Genomic DNA, 16,349 nt, shown 5'->3' with positions numbered 1-16,349 from the left:
GATCAAGCCCCACATTCAGGTACTACGCTCAGCTGGGAGTCTGCTTGAGATTCTCTCAGCCCCTCTCCCTCTGGCCCTCCTCCCCTGGGTGCACACGCTTTCTAAAATAAATAAATATAATCTTTAAAAAAAAAACTTTTTTTAACGTTAAAAGCTTGGAAATACTGCTTTTTTTCAAGAATAAAAACAAAATCAACCAAGCAACATCTTCACTGTGCAATTACTATTTAAAAAGACTTCTATTTATAAGGGAGATTAGGGGACTTAAAAAGCTTTCTAATCAAAACACCTAGAAGTGCTGAACAAAATTTAACAATCCCTTTTTTTTAAGTGGGCTCCACACCCGCCCAATACGGAGCTTGAACTCACAACCCTGAGGATCAAGACCTGAGCTGAAATCATGAATCAGATGTTGAAACTGACTGAGACACCCAGGCACCCCTAACAATAATCCTTTTAAACATATATCTGAACCACCAAAAAATCAATGTCCTAGGACCCAAAATGGAAGAATTAAAATTCAATGCCTATGCACCAAGCACCAGTCCAGGCACTAGACACATCAGTGAACAAAACAGCAAAAACTGTCAGTTCTTTACATCTTATACTAGGTGTAGGCTTTTTCTCCAGGAATCATGTGTGTTCTGAGCTGAAAATTATCTTTCTTTAGATATATTAAAAACTGAAAATTATACTTCAAAGAAACTGAATAATGTGCTTAGAGAGGATTTCTGGTGTGGGTGACGGGAGTCCCAGAGTAAAGGCCTTCTTTACTGGGGCATTTTGTTGGGTATTCAGTCTACACTCTAATGATACATAACCAAAATTAAAGATGACAGTTGATAAGCCCCATCCATAGCATTTACAATCAGTCTTCCCATTCATGGGAAAAGCTTTTTTTGGGGGTGGGGGCGCCTATATGACAGCAGAGGAAATCTATACCAGATACCTGCATTAGCTAATTTGCTTCTTTATTCATAAATAAATACACAACAGAGAGAAAGATAAGGGCACAAAATCAACTGAAGATATTTCAGATAATGAAATACTCCACAAAATCAGTATAGGTGCTACCTCCTGAAAGAACATTAAAATTTGAAGAGAAGAAATAATCAAAGAAATAATAAGAGGAAGACCTTCTTTAGGTGAAGGAGCACACTAATCTTTATAAATTCACTGAGTGCTCTAAAGCAGGATTTATGAATAAGTCCCAAACCAAGATAAAACCTAGCTCACTGGGCTAGCCATACTGATCCTCCTTGGAGTCCCTGAATCATCAAATCTGTCCTTAAGGACTTAGCACTTGCCCTTCAGTTTAAAAACCTCCTCTCCTTGTTACTGTAGAGCTTGCTCTCTTGCTTTGCTCAGGTCTCAAATAACTATTCCTCAGGACTATTGCTGCCACTCTAAAATATACATTCCCCCCATCCGTTACTCTCTATCCTTTTGATTGGTCTCCATAACACTTCATAGCATTTTTTTAACCATCTGACATTGTGTGTGTGTGTGTTTGTGTACACATAGAATCTTTTTATAGTCCCTCTTCTCCACTAAAATATAAGCTCCTTGAGGACTAGGACCTCAACTCCTCTGTTTATCAATGTCATCCAATGTCTAAAACAGTGCTGGTATAGGAAAGGAATCAGACAGGTATTTGTTTAATGAACCAATCAAAAAATGCTTAAAGTTTTCAAAGGAAAAAAACAAAATACATAATGATATGATTAGATCCAGCCTTCTCAGCGTGCCTGGGTAGCTCAGTGTCTGCCTTCAGCTCAGGTCATGATGCCAGGGTCCTGGGATCAAGCCCTTCATCAGGCTCCCTGCTCGGTGGGGAGCCTGCTTCTCCCTCTGCCTCTGCCACTACCCCTGCTTGTGTTCTCTCTCGCGCAAATAAATAAAATCTTAAAAAAAAAAAAAAAAAGAATCAGCCTTCTTAACAACACAGGTTAAGGGGCGCCTGACTGGTTCAGCAGGTAGAGCATGCAACTCTTAATCTTGGGGTTGTGAATCTGAGCCCCATGTTGGGTGAAGAGATTTATTTAAAACAAAACAAACAAAAAAACTAATACAGGTTAAGAAAAACAATGAAAGGAACAACAAGCTGAGCACAGACTTCTCCATCTAGACAAACTATCAATGAAATATGTAAGAGCAAAATAAAGTCAATTTCAGGGATTCAAAAAGTTTACTGTCCACACATACTTTCTGGGGGAAAATTATTGATGATGTAATCTAACAAACAGAAAAGAAATCCAAGAGAAGAGGAGATACAGAATCCAAGAACAGAAATAACTCAGAAGAGCAATAAAAGGAAAATAAAGGTGTACAGTTGCTTTATGAAACATGGCCATAAATTTAGAACAGGGAGCTTTAACAAGAGAGTAGATTCCATTCAACAAATAGTAATTAGTGGCCTGAGTAACATGAAGACAGTCTTCCCTTTTCCTCTCAACAACCACCGCCCTACCAGAATTGTACAGGAAAGCCATAATCCAAACACTGAAGAAAACAAGAACAGCATCATTTGGAAGAATGAATGGGGATATAAGAAAGTGACCTTCAAGTATACAAGTTATGGACAGATACTGTGTTTCCTTCTTTATAGACCCAAGCTCATACTATCGAATTCTATAGTATCTTCTTCTTCATCAAGATATCAAAAATACAGATATTATTTTCAGTACTTAGAATCAAGCCTTCATGCTTCATATGCAGAGTAACTATATTTATACAACTAAAAGTTGCACTATATACCTGCATAATAATATTGTAGGTAAAAAAATGAATGGGGGGGTATCAAAGAATAATATAAGGATGTTAATTAGTTCACTATACATGTGGTAAATTAAAAACTTATTTAAAAAATTTGGGGACAGGATTTATTTTCATTTCTTAATCTAGTTTAGGAGGCTTTCATTACTTGTCATATAGACCATTATAATACCCTGAAATTGGTCTACCTGCTTCAACCATCTATTTACTATTTGTTAAATGAATATAATGGACACCATGTAACATGGTCAAGATTATCTTATCAGGTGTGAGGCTAAGTCTACAGTAAAACAATGGGTTTTCCAATTTAATAAGCTATAAGAATAAGGTTCTAAGTAAAAGCCTGGGAAGTAAAGTATCATTCGGGTAGACGTTTTCTATAATCATTTGTTTCATTTTAAGTCTAAAAATTTGGGACTGTATTCTTAGAAGAAAAATTTCTATATCATCAGTGTTGACTGTAACTCTGAACAAAGTAATAACTTCGAAATATCAAAACAGGGGCGCCTGGGTGGCACAGCGGTTAAGCGTCTGCCTTCGGCTCAGGGCGTGATCCCGGCGTTATGGGATCGAACCCCACATCAGGCTCTTCCGCTGTGAGCCTGCTTCTTCCTCTCCCACTCCCCCTGCTTGTGTTCCCTCTCTCACTGGCTGTTTCTATCTCTGTCAAATAAATAAATAAAATCTTTAAAAAAAAAAAAAAACCGAAATATCAAAACAACAAATTTTTAAAAATACCATGTTCTGTTAAGAAAAAAAAATGCTAAAAACTTTCAAATTTTTTCTGAAATTATCAGGTTAAACAAGCCACTCAAATTTGTGCTGAAATCAGTACCTATCATGGGTGCCTGGGTGGCTTAGTCAGTTAAGCGTCCAACTCTTGTTTTCCACTCAGGTCATAATCTCAGGGTCATGAGATGGAGCCCCATGTTGGGCTCCATGCTCAGCAGGGAGTCTACTTGAGGATTTTTCTTTCTTCCCTACCCTCAGGCCCTCCCCCCCATTCTGTCTCTCTAAAATAATAAATCTTAAAAAAAAAAACAGTACCTATCAATGATGCATTTACTTATAGATCCTTTATTTAATTTGGTTTTAGATGGTGGAATTTTCTTTTTCTTGAGCTAGCACAAGATTTTTAGCATACTAATAAACAAAAAACATGCAGACACCAAATACAGGTCCCATTATTTACCTCCTGTTATAGAGACACAATGAAGCATTAGAAAGAGAAAACATCTGAGTTTGAATTTAATTCTTTCAAAGGTGGATAAGTTTTCATACATGTATTATTACTGTGTAAGCCAATAATCTGTAAACTCTTATGTCTTATACAAGAGTTTATATTAAAGAAAAGAATAAGTAAACTTTTTTTTTAAGATTTTATTTATTTATTTATTTGACAGAGAGAGACAGCCAGCGAGAGAGGGAACACAAGCAGGGGGAGTGGGAGAGGAAGAAGCAGGCTCCCAGAGGAAGAGCCTGACATGGGGCTCGATCCCAGGACTCGGGGATCACACCCTGAGCCGAAGGCAGACGCCCAACGACTGAGCCACCCAGGCGCCCCAAGAATAAGTAAACTTCTTAAGCCAAATGGCCAAAATGGACTCAAAGTAGATTCTGCACTCTGGAGAGAATCATGATCATGTTACATATATGGAATCATTCTACATATATGTCCATTAACAGGTATCAGAATGAATATACTGCATTTTTCAAAATTATTCAATTTATTGTAATTTAGACAAATTTATACTGCTCCATAAACCATGAAAATTGTAGTAGTGATTGCAACACGAATTTTTAAAAGAAAGAATACCTAAACTCAGTACCAGTTTGGCTACTCTCCAAGAATAATTCTTGCAATTTCCTTCAGAGTACACCTTCTAGCTTTAGAAGAATGACCTTTACACTTTCTTCATTTTCTAAAAGCACAAAAGTTGATAGAAAATAATCTTACCTCTGATGAGTCCATTTTTGGAGATAATGTACAGGTCAAAACATGGTCACCTATGTTCTGTGGATTTTGTTTCAGAAAACTATACATTGACTGAGCAGATTCGGGACTATCTAACTGAAGAATTGCCTTTGGAGAAGATAAAAAAAAAAAATACATTAAGTAGTTCCTAAAAAAAACTAAAATAGAATTACCATATGATCCAGGAATTCCACTTTGTGGTATTTACCCCAAAGAACTGTGTTATTCACAATAGTCAAAAGGTAGAGCAAACTAAGTATCTATCAACGGATGAGTAGATAAACAAAACGTTGTATATGCATACAATGGATTATTATTCAGCTTTAAAAAGGAAGATAATTCTAGCATGTTACAATATATGCTGGAAGACATTAAGCTAAGTGCAATAAGCCAATCACAAAAGATCAAATATTGTATGATTCCACTTATAATATGAAATAGCTAAAGTAGTCAAATTCGTAGAGACAGAAAGTACAGTGGTAGAATGCTGGTTGTCAGGGGCTAGGAAGAGAGGCACAGAGGAATTACTGTTTAACGGACAGGGAGTTTCAGTTTGGGAAGATAAAAAAAAAAGTTCTGGAGATGGACTGCGGTGACGATTGTATAACAACATGAATATACTCAATGCCACTGAATGGACACTTAAACATGGTTAGAACAGTAAATTTAGTTATATGCATTTTAAAAAATTTTTTAATTTTTCTAAATAGATACATTTTTCTTCCAGACTTCCAAATGTGATTACAAAGGTGAAGTTAATCTTCACTTCAAAGGAAACAAGAGAAAACAATCCTTAAAATGTTGCAAAGTCCAGGTAAAATGGAAAAGTATGATAGGTATTTTTAAGAAATTAAAAAAATACCTACCAGAAGATTAAACATATCTAAAGTAAAAGTTCAAAATTCCTTATACCATCTGTCATCTCCCTTCCCTCCTATGTCACACTATTTCTAAAGTATCAAACATGCTCCATGTATCAGTTAGAAGCATATCAAAGAAATTAGTATCTACCTCTGGTGAATTAGGTACTTTTTCTGAAACAATGTCAACTTTGTTATGAAATCCTACCTTTCTAGGTAATATGTAGTTGCTCAAAATCTAATTTTACTAGACAAGTATCTGAATTAAATATTAAACACAGAGGGCATAGAAAAAGTAAAGACGTTAACAATTTCTTTTAAAGAAGGAAACCAAACCCCTAAGGGATGATCATTTTATATTTCTTTCCATATAACTAAACAAAAAGACCTAACTCTCTATGTGCTTTATGGCTGGAAGGAACTTTAGAAAGTATCTGGTAACACCTTTTTCATTTTACAAATAAGAACCAACCAAAATTTTAAGTCAACTCAGCCAAGGTCACAAAGGTAGTTAAGGCTAGATGAACTCAAGTCTAAACTTTCCCATAAGATAATGCTCTTTGCACATATTACCTTTCTCCCTTGTGCAAGTTTTATTCCATTAAAACTAGGAGTTCTCGGGCACTTGAGTAGCTCAACCGGTTACATGTCCAACTCTTGATTTCAGCTCAGGTCAGGATTTCAGGGTCATGGGATCAAGCCTTATGGCAGGCTCCCCACTCAGTGGGGACTCTGCTTGAGATTCTCCCTCTCCCTCTGCTTGCTCACTCTCTCAAAATAAATAAATATATCAATCTTTAAAAAAAAAAAAACCACTAGGAGTTCAGAGGAGAAAATCATCATCTCTTCCTTGTTATTATAGCCCAGGAGAAAATATGCTGATCTATCATAATTCTGATAAGAAATAATGTTTATAGGTGCTTCAGTTCAGAAGATGGATTAAAAGTCACAAACCCGAAGAGCACAGGGTTCAGTCATATTCTATTCTCTACAGAACATATAGGTAAAACAGGAGGGACCTCATTACCTTGTTTTTATTACTCATGAATACGTGGTGAGCCACTTTTCCAAACTGAAGTCCAACACAAAGCACACACTGAAGTCCATCTTCTGGTAAGTTATCAAGATGTACAAATCGATTATAAATTTTATCTATATTTGCCTGTAGTTTTTTTAAGAGACAGCACAGAAAAAGAGAAACACAGCTGAAGTATCAAACTATAAAACACAGATTAACAGTAATTTAATTTTTTAGAGGTCAGATGATACCCTCTCCCAAGAGTAAGAAAATGACTATGTGAGTGAAGACAGTGAGATCTTAGTTTTAGATTTCAGTAATCAATGAAACAATATACTAAAATAAGAAGTATAATCTTTCTTCTATCAACATAATATGTACCCAAAATACTTTATACCTAAGCCACTTAATATGGCTCCAGTATCTAGAAAATATTTCCATTAAGGATTACCATGACCCTTTATTTCTTATTTTTGCCAAGAGAAGATCCATCTGATATTTTCATCACCTCAGTATTTTATTTTTTTATTTACATTCAATTAATTAACATATAGTGTATTATTAGTTTCAGAGGTACAGTTCAGTGATTGATCAGTTGCATGTAACACCCAGTGCTCATTACATCACATGCCCTCACCGTCACCTCAATATTTTAAGATGAGTAGTCTTTTATTTCTAACAGGCGAATAACCAATATTTCCATCAATTAAACAAGTGTACAAAAGCATTTAAATGCAAAACTTACCTCTGGATCATTTTCTTTAATCAAGGTTGTAAATATAGCTTCCTAGAAAGACAAAACAGAGGGAAAGTGGAAGATGTAAGTCTTCCTCATTCATATATTTATTTAGTCAGGATTTATAATAAAATAATCTATATGAATCAGCATTAAGCACTATTTCATAAAATGAGAAGTCAGCAAAAGTTTTATTCCTTCTAAAAAATCTTTCCGTCTTCCTAAACAAATTATTCAATTCCTATCTTAATACACTTTAATTCTTCCTATTCCCCTTAAGCATATTAAAGATTAATAAGGTGGTGTCAGGGGAGGACATTCAAATTCATATACAAGGAATAAGAGATTTAACTTAGCAGACAATAAGAGAAGTCAAATTGTAAAACAAAAAGTTAACTAAAGTAGAGGATGAGGAAGAACAGAAATGTAGCCTAGTAAAAAAAAAACCAAAGTACAGAGTATTAAATGTACAGTTATTTAGTACTGTTGATTATAAAGAAGGCTAAGAGTAGCATGAGACAAAAATGTCAGAGCTGGGAAAGGCTAGCTAATGGACGGCTTACCTACATAGGAAAGGAACTTTATCTTAGGACACTCTGGTTCTTAAAACTTTTTTTTTCCTTTTCAACAATACTGACACATATAAAACAATTCTACCAATTACATCAGAGTGATTCTCAATGGAAGGCTTTCTCAAATAACATGTATTTCCACCTTCCTCTAGAGATTCTAAAAACTGTTTTATGCCTCTTAGCAGTTGATAAATAAATATTTGTATGCCACAAAGAAGTGAAGGGTTTCTAAATCAGTTGTCTTTGAACAGATTTAAATTTTATGTCAGTCTCATTACTTCGTGGAGAAAGATTTTAAGGGAGACAAAACTAAAGGTAGAAGACATGAAGAACTACTTTATAGTTGGAGTTTTCAAGAATCAAGCAATGATGGATGGGATAAAGAGGGAACAAATTACAGAAATATTTATGATTTGAAATATACAAGACCTATACAAGACTGGTTGTGAGAAAATAGAGAAAAATTAAAGATAACATCTGGGATTCCAGTTTGGAGGACAGATAATGGCAGTAAAATAAGAACAGAGTTGTCTACAGATAGTTTTCAACCTTTTTTCCATTCTGACCTACATGAGGGATTAGATTCCCTCCACATGGAAATAACTCTCAAACACTGGCATTGGAGACTGTGAAGAGACAGGAAGAAGCTTTCTCAATAACTCAGAGAAAATACGTAACCTGAAGACACAAGCTCGAAAGCATAACCAACTACAATAAACCCAATCTAAAACTTTTATAATATTCCAGTAAAAACGACGGCAAGTCTACTATTTACCTCGTCTTTTATATTCATGTTTTCAGGAACCATACTTATTGAGAGTTGATTTCCATCCATTGATATTGGGAAGCAGGTATAAAATTTTACCATAGATTCAGCAGATTTTCTATTTATTTCCATAAATATCTTTTAAAATAGAAAGTACAAGAACAAAAAAATAAATGTCTTTAAGTTACTTTTTCTTGAAAAGAATTAATACTTGAGTCAACTAAATAACTTAGTAAACATTAAGATAAAAAAACACATTCCTCAGAAAGTGAGGCCAATAGACTCAAAGTATTACAACCACAAGGAAGAAATAATGAATGACTGAACTCATAAGGCAATACTAAAGAGAGAAATAAGAGGGGACATTCTAGTAAATGACATTAAGGAAAATCTTATTTATCTTATTCATCACTGAACCCTTAGTACCTAGAACGGTATCTAGCATATAGCAGATATTTAATAAATATTTAAATAAATAAATTTAATGACTGAGAAATATGAGAATTGAAAGAACCAAAGAAATGTGTAATGATTACCAAGTTATTTTTAATTTTGTTGTTCTCCTAAAATTATAGTTCCATCATTTTGGTTTTAATTTTCATCCCTGGGTAAATGACTAGTTGAATATTCTTCTCTGTGTCTGATAGCCAGTGAGGTAGAAATCTTCCATATATTTGTTCATAGTTGTAATTCTTTTTTTTTTTAAAGGAATTATCTGTGTTGTTTGCCAATTTATTTATTGAACTTGTAATATTTTATAGTGTAATGAGGATATGAATCTTTGTTTCCCTTTTACACAAATATTTTTAGTTTTTAATTTACATCTTGCTTTATGTTAATAGTAATTCACAAATATTTGTATGATTGAATCTGGTTTTTTCCCACGTAAGGTCTAGAAAAGTATTAAATCTCCAAACAGTTGATAATTCTACTCAACTCTAATCAAAACTGGGCAGATAATAATCTACATTTTCTGTATTTGGATTCCATATTTAACGTATCTACTTAAGCTTTGGTGTATGATGTAAAGTATGAATCTGAATTATTCATTTCCAGATTCCCACAATTTCCCCCATTTCAATGTACTGTCACATAAAAAAATTTTTATTAAAAAATTCCTTTTATTCTTGTCTCTAAGTAAAAACAGCTCTAATGAAATATAATTTATATATCATAAAGTTCACCAGTATAGGTATAGAATTCATTGGTTTTTAGTAACTTACGAAGTCGTGCAACCATTCAAATAATCTACTTTTAACATTATGTGAAACTGCATTTAACTCACTTGTATTCACGCTCTTCTTCTACTCTTGTTTTCTGAAGCACACTGGCTCTGACTACCAGCAAACATATATCCTACTCTGAAAGATCTCTAGCGATCACCAACTCCTTTCTAATGTAAGAACACTACTACTAACCACCGGAATGGTGTTTCCATTATTTAAACCTTCCTGAAATCTCACTTCCTATAAGATACCTCCCACAAGTTGTTTTTATTAATAATACATTCTGTTTTGTTTTAAAATTACAAAAGCAGTATGTACTTATTACCAAAAACGTAAAACACACAGATAACCTAGGTTATTCTAAGTACTGATGACATCTTTGTCTGAGAATGGTTACTTCCCATTTGAGTGCAATTGGTAAAACAGCAGGAATACTACTAGTAAAAAAGTGCTATGAAGTTTATAAGTTGTTATAAAACTCTGCATTAACATATTAAAGATTAAAACATTTTCTTTAGACTAAAATTTTGAGCAAAATTTTGACACCTTTAGTAAGCCATCCTCTCCATCATTAAAACTAGGTCAGATGAGAATAACACTAAATATGGGGTATCTGTTTTATATTTTAAAAATCCCTTAGCTTGAGTGGCTTAATTATTTTGAGGTGCTGCTTTTAAACCCTTTCTTTTTAGTTTTGTGAACTTAATGTTTTTCAAAATGTGCTTCAGACAATATGAACAGCTATTATCAACGCTTACCTTTTTATGAGATGATAAAATCAAAATATCCTTTAAACCACCAAATGGTTTTACTAGGTTGTAAACTTCTTCTATAGAATATCCTTTATTAGGCAAATTAGAAATAAGTACCACACACATTTCCTCTGTTTCCTTCAAAACAAATTTAAGAGTTGACATTCAAATTTCTTTAACTGCTTTTGTATTTACTTAAGTTTATGCTGCAGATCATGTTATGTTAGTATTTAAACTGCATTTAATACTAAATCTTATCAATTAAGGCGGCCAGTCTGAACCTTGAAAACAAAATAAAATGCGAATTTCCTCTCTTCAAGAACACAGCATCATTTCAGTCATACCATCTGTCCTCTAGTCAAGGCTTTTAGTTCTCTTTTTCAACCACTGTTTAAAAATACAAGTGTAAGGGGCGCCTGGCTGGCTCAGTCAGGGGAGCATGCAACTCTTGATCTTGGGGTGTGAGTTCAAGACCCAAAACTGGGTATAGAGATTAAAAAAAAAAAAAAAAAAAAACCTAAAAAAAAAAGTAAAAAAATAATAAAATAATAAAAATTAAAATGCTAGTTTATTATTTTTTTTAAAGTGCAAGTTTAAAAACACCAGTTTGTCTCTGACAACAGCTCCTTCATGCACCGCTGCCATTCCTGTGCCATGTGATGCTAACTTCCCCAAGCTCCAAGTCAGAGCATATCCTTTTATCTTGCTGAATAAAATAATCTTTTAGACAAATTTAAAAAGCTTCCCTGGTGCCTTAGAAACCTTTCTCTACAACCCAATCCCCACCACAAAGTAAATACTTTCTGCCTTCTCTTCTTTCAGATCTGTTCTTCAAGAGAACTCTCATCAATGCCAGTTTTTCCTTTTAATGAATTTTGAGAAAATCCCCAAAGGTGTACTATGGTAAACTGGACAACCTGTGACTTTTCTTTTGGAAAAAAAAGCAGGTGGGGGGGAGAGACAGCAAGTTATAATTTTCATAAATCAGTTGAGAATGATTTTTAACTAGCACACCAACTATGTTCATAAATGGTTCCTTTAGAAGTGCTTTAAGTCAATTTATTTGTGCTTTTAAATATTCTTCCTGAAACAAAATAGTTAAGACATACTACTTAGTTACTACTTGAAGAATGAATCTACCAGTCAAAAATAAACTTATTGTTTAGGACTTGAATGATCTCAAGATCTTAACCAGTAAAATCCAAATTAACAAAATATTAATACAGTCATGACAGAGGAAACCACAGAAAAACAGTCGTGTAAGCTTTATGCCCTGCAAATAAAACTTCAACTCTACTCGCTATTCTAAAAACACAGAGAACTGGTATTCTAAATACTAACTTATCTCCCATTTGCCTCTAAGAAAAAAGAAAAACAGACTTCAGAAAATTCTACTGGTTTTAATTTGACAACCCGTTTTTCTACTCAAAAGCCCATTTTGGCCTAAACTTTTTTTCTTGGTAAAAAGTAAACCTCAAAAACATGTACATTTATTGATAATCTACACTTAAACTTTTGTAACTTACTCTGCATCTCAAACCCTATCTAAAAAGTCACAAATGACAGGGGTGCCTGGGTGGCTCAATTGGTTAAGCCTCTGACTCTATTTAGGCTCAGGCCATGGTCTCAGGGTCCTGAGATCCACCCCGGAGCCCACTTAATATTCTTTCTCCCTCTCCCTCAGCCCCTCCCCCACCTCTCTATTTAAAAACAAAAACAAAAACCTAAGGTGAAGCAATAAAACTTAAAAAAAAAAAAAAAATCACAAATGACAGATTCCTCACCATGCCAATCCTGCACATTTTTTAGTGGGTTTACAGTAAGAAAAATATAGTGTCAAAATTTCCTAAACTTTTAAATAATAAGTAAAATAGAAAAACTGACCTTGTTAACTGGTTCTTTTTCTGTGGCCTCCACAGCAGCTTCTTAAGATACAAAATAAGATAAGAATTCATGCAGACATATCTTATTTACCAAGATCCCTCTTTTCCCACAATGGATTAAATAGTAGCTACATGAAAATGTACACAACTGACAAAAACACTAGAAAATTTAAGAAGGAAATAGCTACAGAAGTAACAACGGCTTTTAAATAATGTTTCATTTTATTTCTTGTAAGAGGAAAACTTCAGAATAATCAAGAAGGTGAAGATCTGAATCATAATATTTTAAATTTCACTTAGGCATGAGCCTGATATTTTAAAAAATATACATGTAATATGACACAAAATTAAAAATCTTATTTTCTTAAAATTTAATTTTCCATCTTTAAACACAAGAGAACAAAATAAAAATTTTTTGACCTACCTGAAATCGTTTCCTTAGCACTATTTTCAGTGGCTTTGACTTCCATATTGGTCTTTATTTCAGAGTTTTCTGCATGAAATAGTCTGCTTTAATAGTCTAGAAAAACACACTAATATAATTACACTAATGAATCTAAACAGGAACTTAAATTAGTTTGTCACTTTAAGTCTCCTTAGACTGACCTGATTTAAGTCAAACCTAATGCAGGCTTTTCTTTGAAAATCAACAAAACAATCCCTTTGAAAATGTAAAGGTATAATTTCAAAATATATCTTAAATGTACACCAAGGAGATCTAAAGAAAGCACTTAAACGAATAAAAGCATTTAAAGCTTACCTGGTACAATCACAGGTTTATTGGTGTCTTTGTTTTTGACAATGCCAGCCTTTTTGCCTTCTAGAGACTTTTTTCCACCAGATTTTGCTTTTAAAAGTAGAAGTGAACAATTATTCTAAGGATCTGCTCAATCATTTCACATGTTTCATACTAATACATTTAAGTAATGTGGTCCAACTTCATTATAAAGGCAGTTCTTTTCCATATAGTTATTATTTCCACTTCTATTTGTTCACCAGTAAGATTAAAAGCAAATTTAAAGGGGCACCTCGGTGGCTCAGTAGGTTAAGCATCTGCCTTTGGCTCAGATCATGATCCCAGGACCCTGGGACTGAGCCTCATACAGGGCTCCCTGCTAAGCTTCTCCCTCTGCCTCCTGCTCGTGCATTCCCTATCTCAAATAAATTAATTTTTTAAAAAAGGAAATAAAAATGAGACACAGTTTCGTTAATGGCCATTAATGGGCCAAAGGTTTATCTTCTATGTGGCAGAAGCATATCATAATCACACAAAATTTTTTTATAATTTCTACAAAGGCTCTTTAAAATTAGCCTGTATAGTAATAAATGGATCATGTTAGTTTCAATATGTTACATTTCTTTCTTTATGGGGGAAATATACTTTTAACAGGGAAAGAAAAATATTTTTGGAGTAACAAACTGAAAAATTTACAAGCTGGGGAAGGTAATATGAAGTGACAATCTCTAAAAAATGAGGAAAATAAAGATTTGTAGGGGGAAGTGGCGGAACAGTCTGTAATTATACAGCTGTCAAAAATGTTTCCTCTGCAAAAATTTATCTGCAATGGCAGACACTGTCAAAGACCAATGTACCAAAACACAGAAGTCCCATTATGTGTCAGGTTTTAAATACCAAAGAAGTATCTACTAAACTTTTCAAGATGTTATTAGATACTATAAATTAATGAATTTAAAACTTGCTTTTGATATTATGTTTATTATATAAACATATATATGTTTATATATATATATATATAAAATATGCAGAATTAAGAACAAACTTAATAAATCCTCTCCCTCCCAAAAATCTTACCTGTTTTGATTGAAGCTTTATTACCTTTAGCAGCTACTGTTACCACAGATTTTACAGAACCCGCTGATTTCCCTAAATCACAAAAGCTGTAGTCAAAATTGGTTTATTGTATCAACAATCCCCAAAGAACTTCGTAAAGAATATGTGTGACAGACTATATTTTATCCAAAACATTAAATATTTTCATCTTTGGGGCACAGGTCATTTTCTAAATCTAGCAATGATGACAATTTCTTCAGGAAAAAAAATATTACTAAAGTAAGAATTCACCTCCCCAGTGGGGTACTTAAAAATAGCATTTGGTTGGGGCGCCTGGGTAGCACAGTGGTTAAGCATCTGCCTTCAGCTCAGCGCGTGATCCCAGCGTTCTGGGTTCGAGCCCCACATCAGGCTCCTCCGCTAGGAGCCTGCTTCTTCCTCTCCCACTCCCCCCGCTGTGTTCCCTCTCTCGCTGGCTCTCTCTCTCTCTCTCTGTCAAATAAATAAATAAATAATCTTAAAAAAAATAGCATTCGGGCAAGTTAAATAAATCTCTGAATGTGTGGATCAACTAGGAAGCAAAATTACTAACTGCAAGGATATAAAAACAGTCCCATAATGCTTTTAATGGTTCCATAAACAGTTATAATTAGGGTCTCCCAGCCCAAGCTTCCTTGGCTCCCAGCTGACTGAAAAGTATTCAAGAACACCTTCATCATGGTTAAGCCACATAAAGTCTGTTCTGACTCATTCCCAGTGGGCTCCATGTGAATAGAACTATTGAAATTGCTCTGACCCTTCTTTGTACATACACATCTGTTACTCTTGCTTATTTTCAAAGATAATGTATAAAGACTGTGATCATCAAAGTGTCACTGAAAAGATCACCAGAGAATAAAATCCCCTTCTATTCAGAAAGCAACATGAGGTTTAGCTCTGAAAATTAGGACTCATTAACAACTAGCAAGGCTGCATTATGAGGAAAAAGCTCAGAATCAGAAGTCAGTAGATCCAAGTTGAACTCTAAATTAAACTGTGAAGTCTTGGGGCATGAATCAATTTCTGTGCACATCTGCCCATTTGTAAACAAGGACAGCGACTGCTACAATTACTTAGGAGGACCCTCATAAGAACATGACTATGCTTTTGAAAAATTATCATATAAATAAAATTACTGACATGCACAAAAATCAACTGAAATAGTTTACAAATTCACCCTTCATATCCGAAGACAGACCCTAACCTTTGCTCAAAAAGATTAATACCAATCCTTACAGAGTATCACCTAACCAGTCATTTCTTAGTCAATTCCAAGTTTGGACACACTGCTTGTGTCACACTGAGCCCCAAAGGGTCCTTAAGTATTTCTTTCACTAACCCTATATTATTACAAGTCAATTCACTTTATTACTTCTAGCTGGGCACCAAAACTTAAGGAAAAAATATGGAGAATTAACTTCCCAACACAGTTAAGGGGTGGCTAAGCAGCTTTAACACCTATTTCCCCCCAAATCTCTACCAGAATTCCCATCAACTTACTATCAAAGTAATATCAAACTATTTACTAAATAAATGCATCTTCAAAACAAGATTTCTAGCTTCCCTTGACCCCCTCAAATTACTGCTTCGAAGAAACTACTATATGAAAATTCTGGATCTGCCACTAACAATGGTATTTACCAATGCAAAAGCTGCTTCCTTTCTACCATTACAGAGAAGATAATTTAATATATTATCTCTATCCACTTAAAAAGATGACCCTAAACTAACCAGCATTTAGCAGAAATGAGCAGTAGGAAGGATAATGCTAGAGGAAGGAAAAAAAATAATTACTTTAAAACCCACGAGGGGAGTCTGGGTGGCTCAGTCAGTTAAGCATCCGACTCTTGATCTCAGCTCAGGTCTTGATCTCAGGGTTGTGAGTTCAAGCCTGGCATTGGAGCCTACTTAAAACAAACAAACAACAAAAAAACCCCACTAAAGTCTGTAAACAA

At 34.3% G+C, this 16,349-nt stretch overlaps 1 protein-coding gene across 20 annotated transcripts in view; it reads right to left on the bottom strand.

Moving 5' to 3' along the window:
• Window positions 1–16,349, bottom strand: part of ZNF638 (zinc finger protein 638) — a 142,442-nt gene that overhangs the window by 34,640 nt on the left and 91,453 nt on the right. For 15 of the 20 annotated variants that reach the window (XM_026483249.4, XM_057309175.1, XM_057309176.1 and 12 more), the window contains 9 exons: window positions 14,377–14,448; window positions 13,324–13,410; window positions 12,988–13,056; window positions 12,565–12,605; window positions 10,687–10,818; window positions 8,712–8,840; window positions 7,374–7,415; window positions 6,638–6,772; window positions 4,733–4,858 (listed from right to left, as the gene is read on the bottom strand). In XM_026483249.4, coding sequence (XP_026339034.1) covers window positions 4,733–4,858; window positions 6,638–6,772; window positions 7,374–7,415; window positions 8,712–8,840; window positions 10,687–10,818; window positions 12,565–12,605; window positions 12,988–13,056; window positions 13,324–13,410; window positions 14,377–14,448 — 833 coding nt within the window. The remainder of the gene's footprint in view (window positions 1–4,732; window positions 4,859–6,637; window positions 6,773–7,373; window positions 7,416–8,711; window positions 8,841–10,686; window positions 10,819–12,564; window positions 12,606–12,987; window positions 13,057–13,323; window positions 13,411–14,376; window positions 14,449–16,349) is intronic. The other 5 variants (XM_057309174.1, XM_057309177.1, XM_048222696.2 and 2 more) reach the window with 3 other exon arrangements.

This window comes from Ursus arctos, unplaced genomic scaffold (assembly GCF_023065955.2).
Source record: "Ursus arctos isolate Adak ecotype North America unplaced genomic scaffold, UrsArc2.0 scaffold_8, whole genome shotgun sequence".
Taxonomy (NCBI): domain Eukaryota; kingdom Metazoa; phylum Chordata; class Mammalia; order Carnivora; family Ursidae; genus Ursus; species Ursus arctos.
The sequence above is the reverse complement of the archived record's forward strand: the minus strand, read 5'-3'. Positions and strand labels throughout refer to the sequence as shown.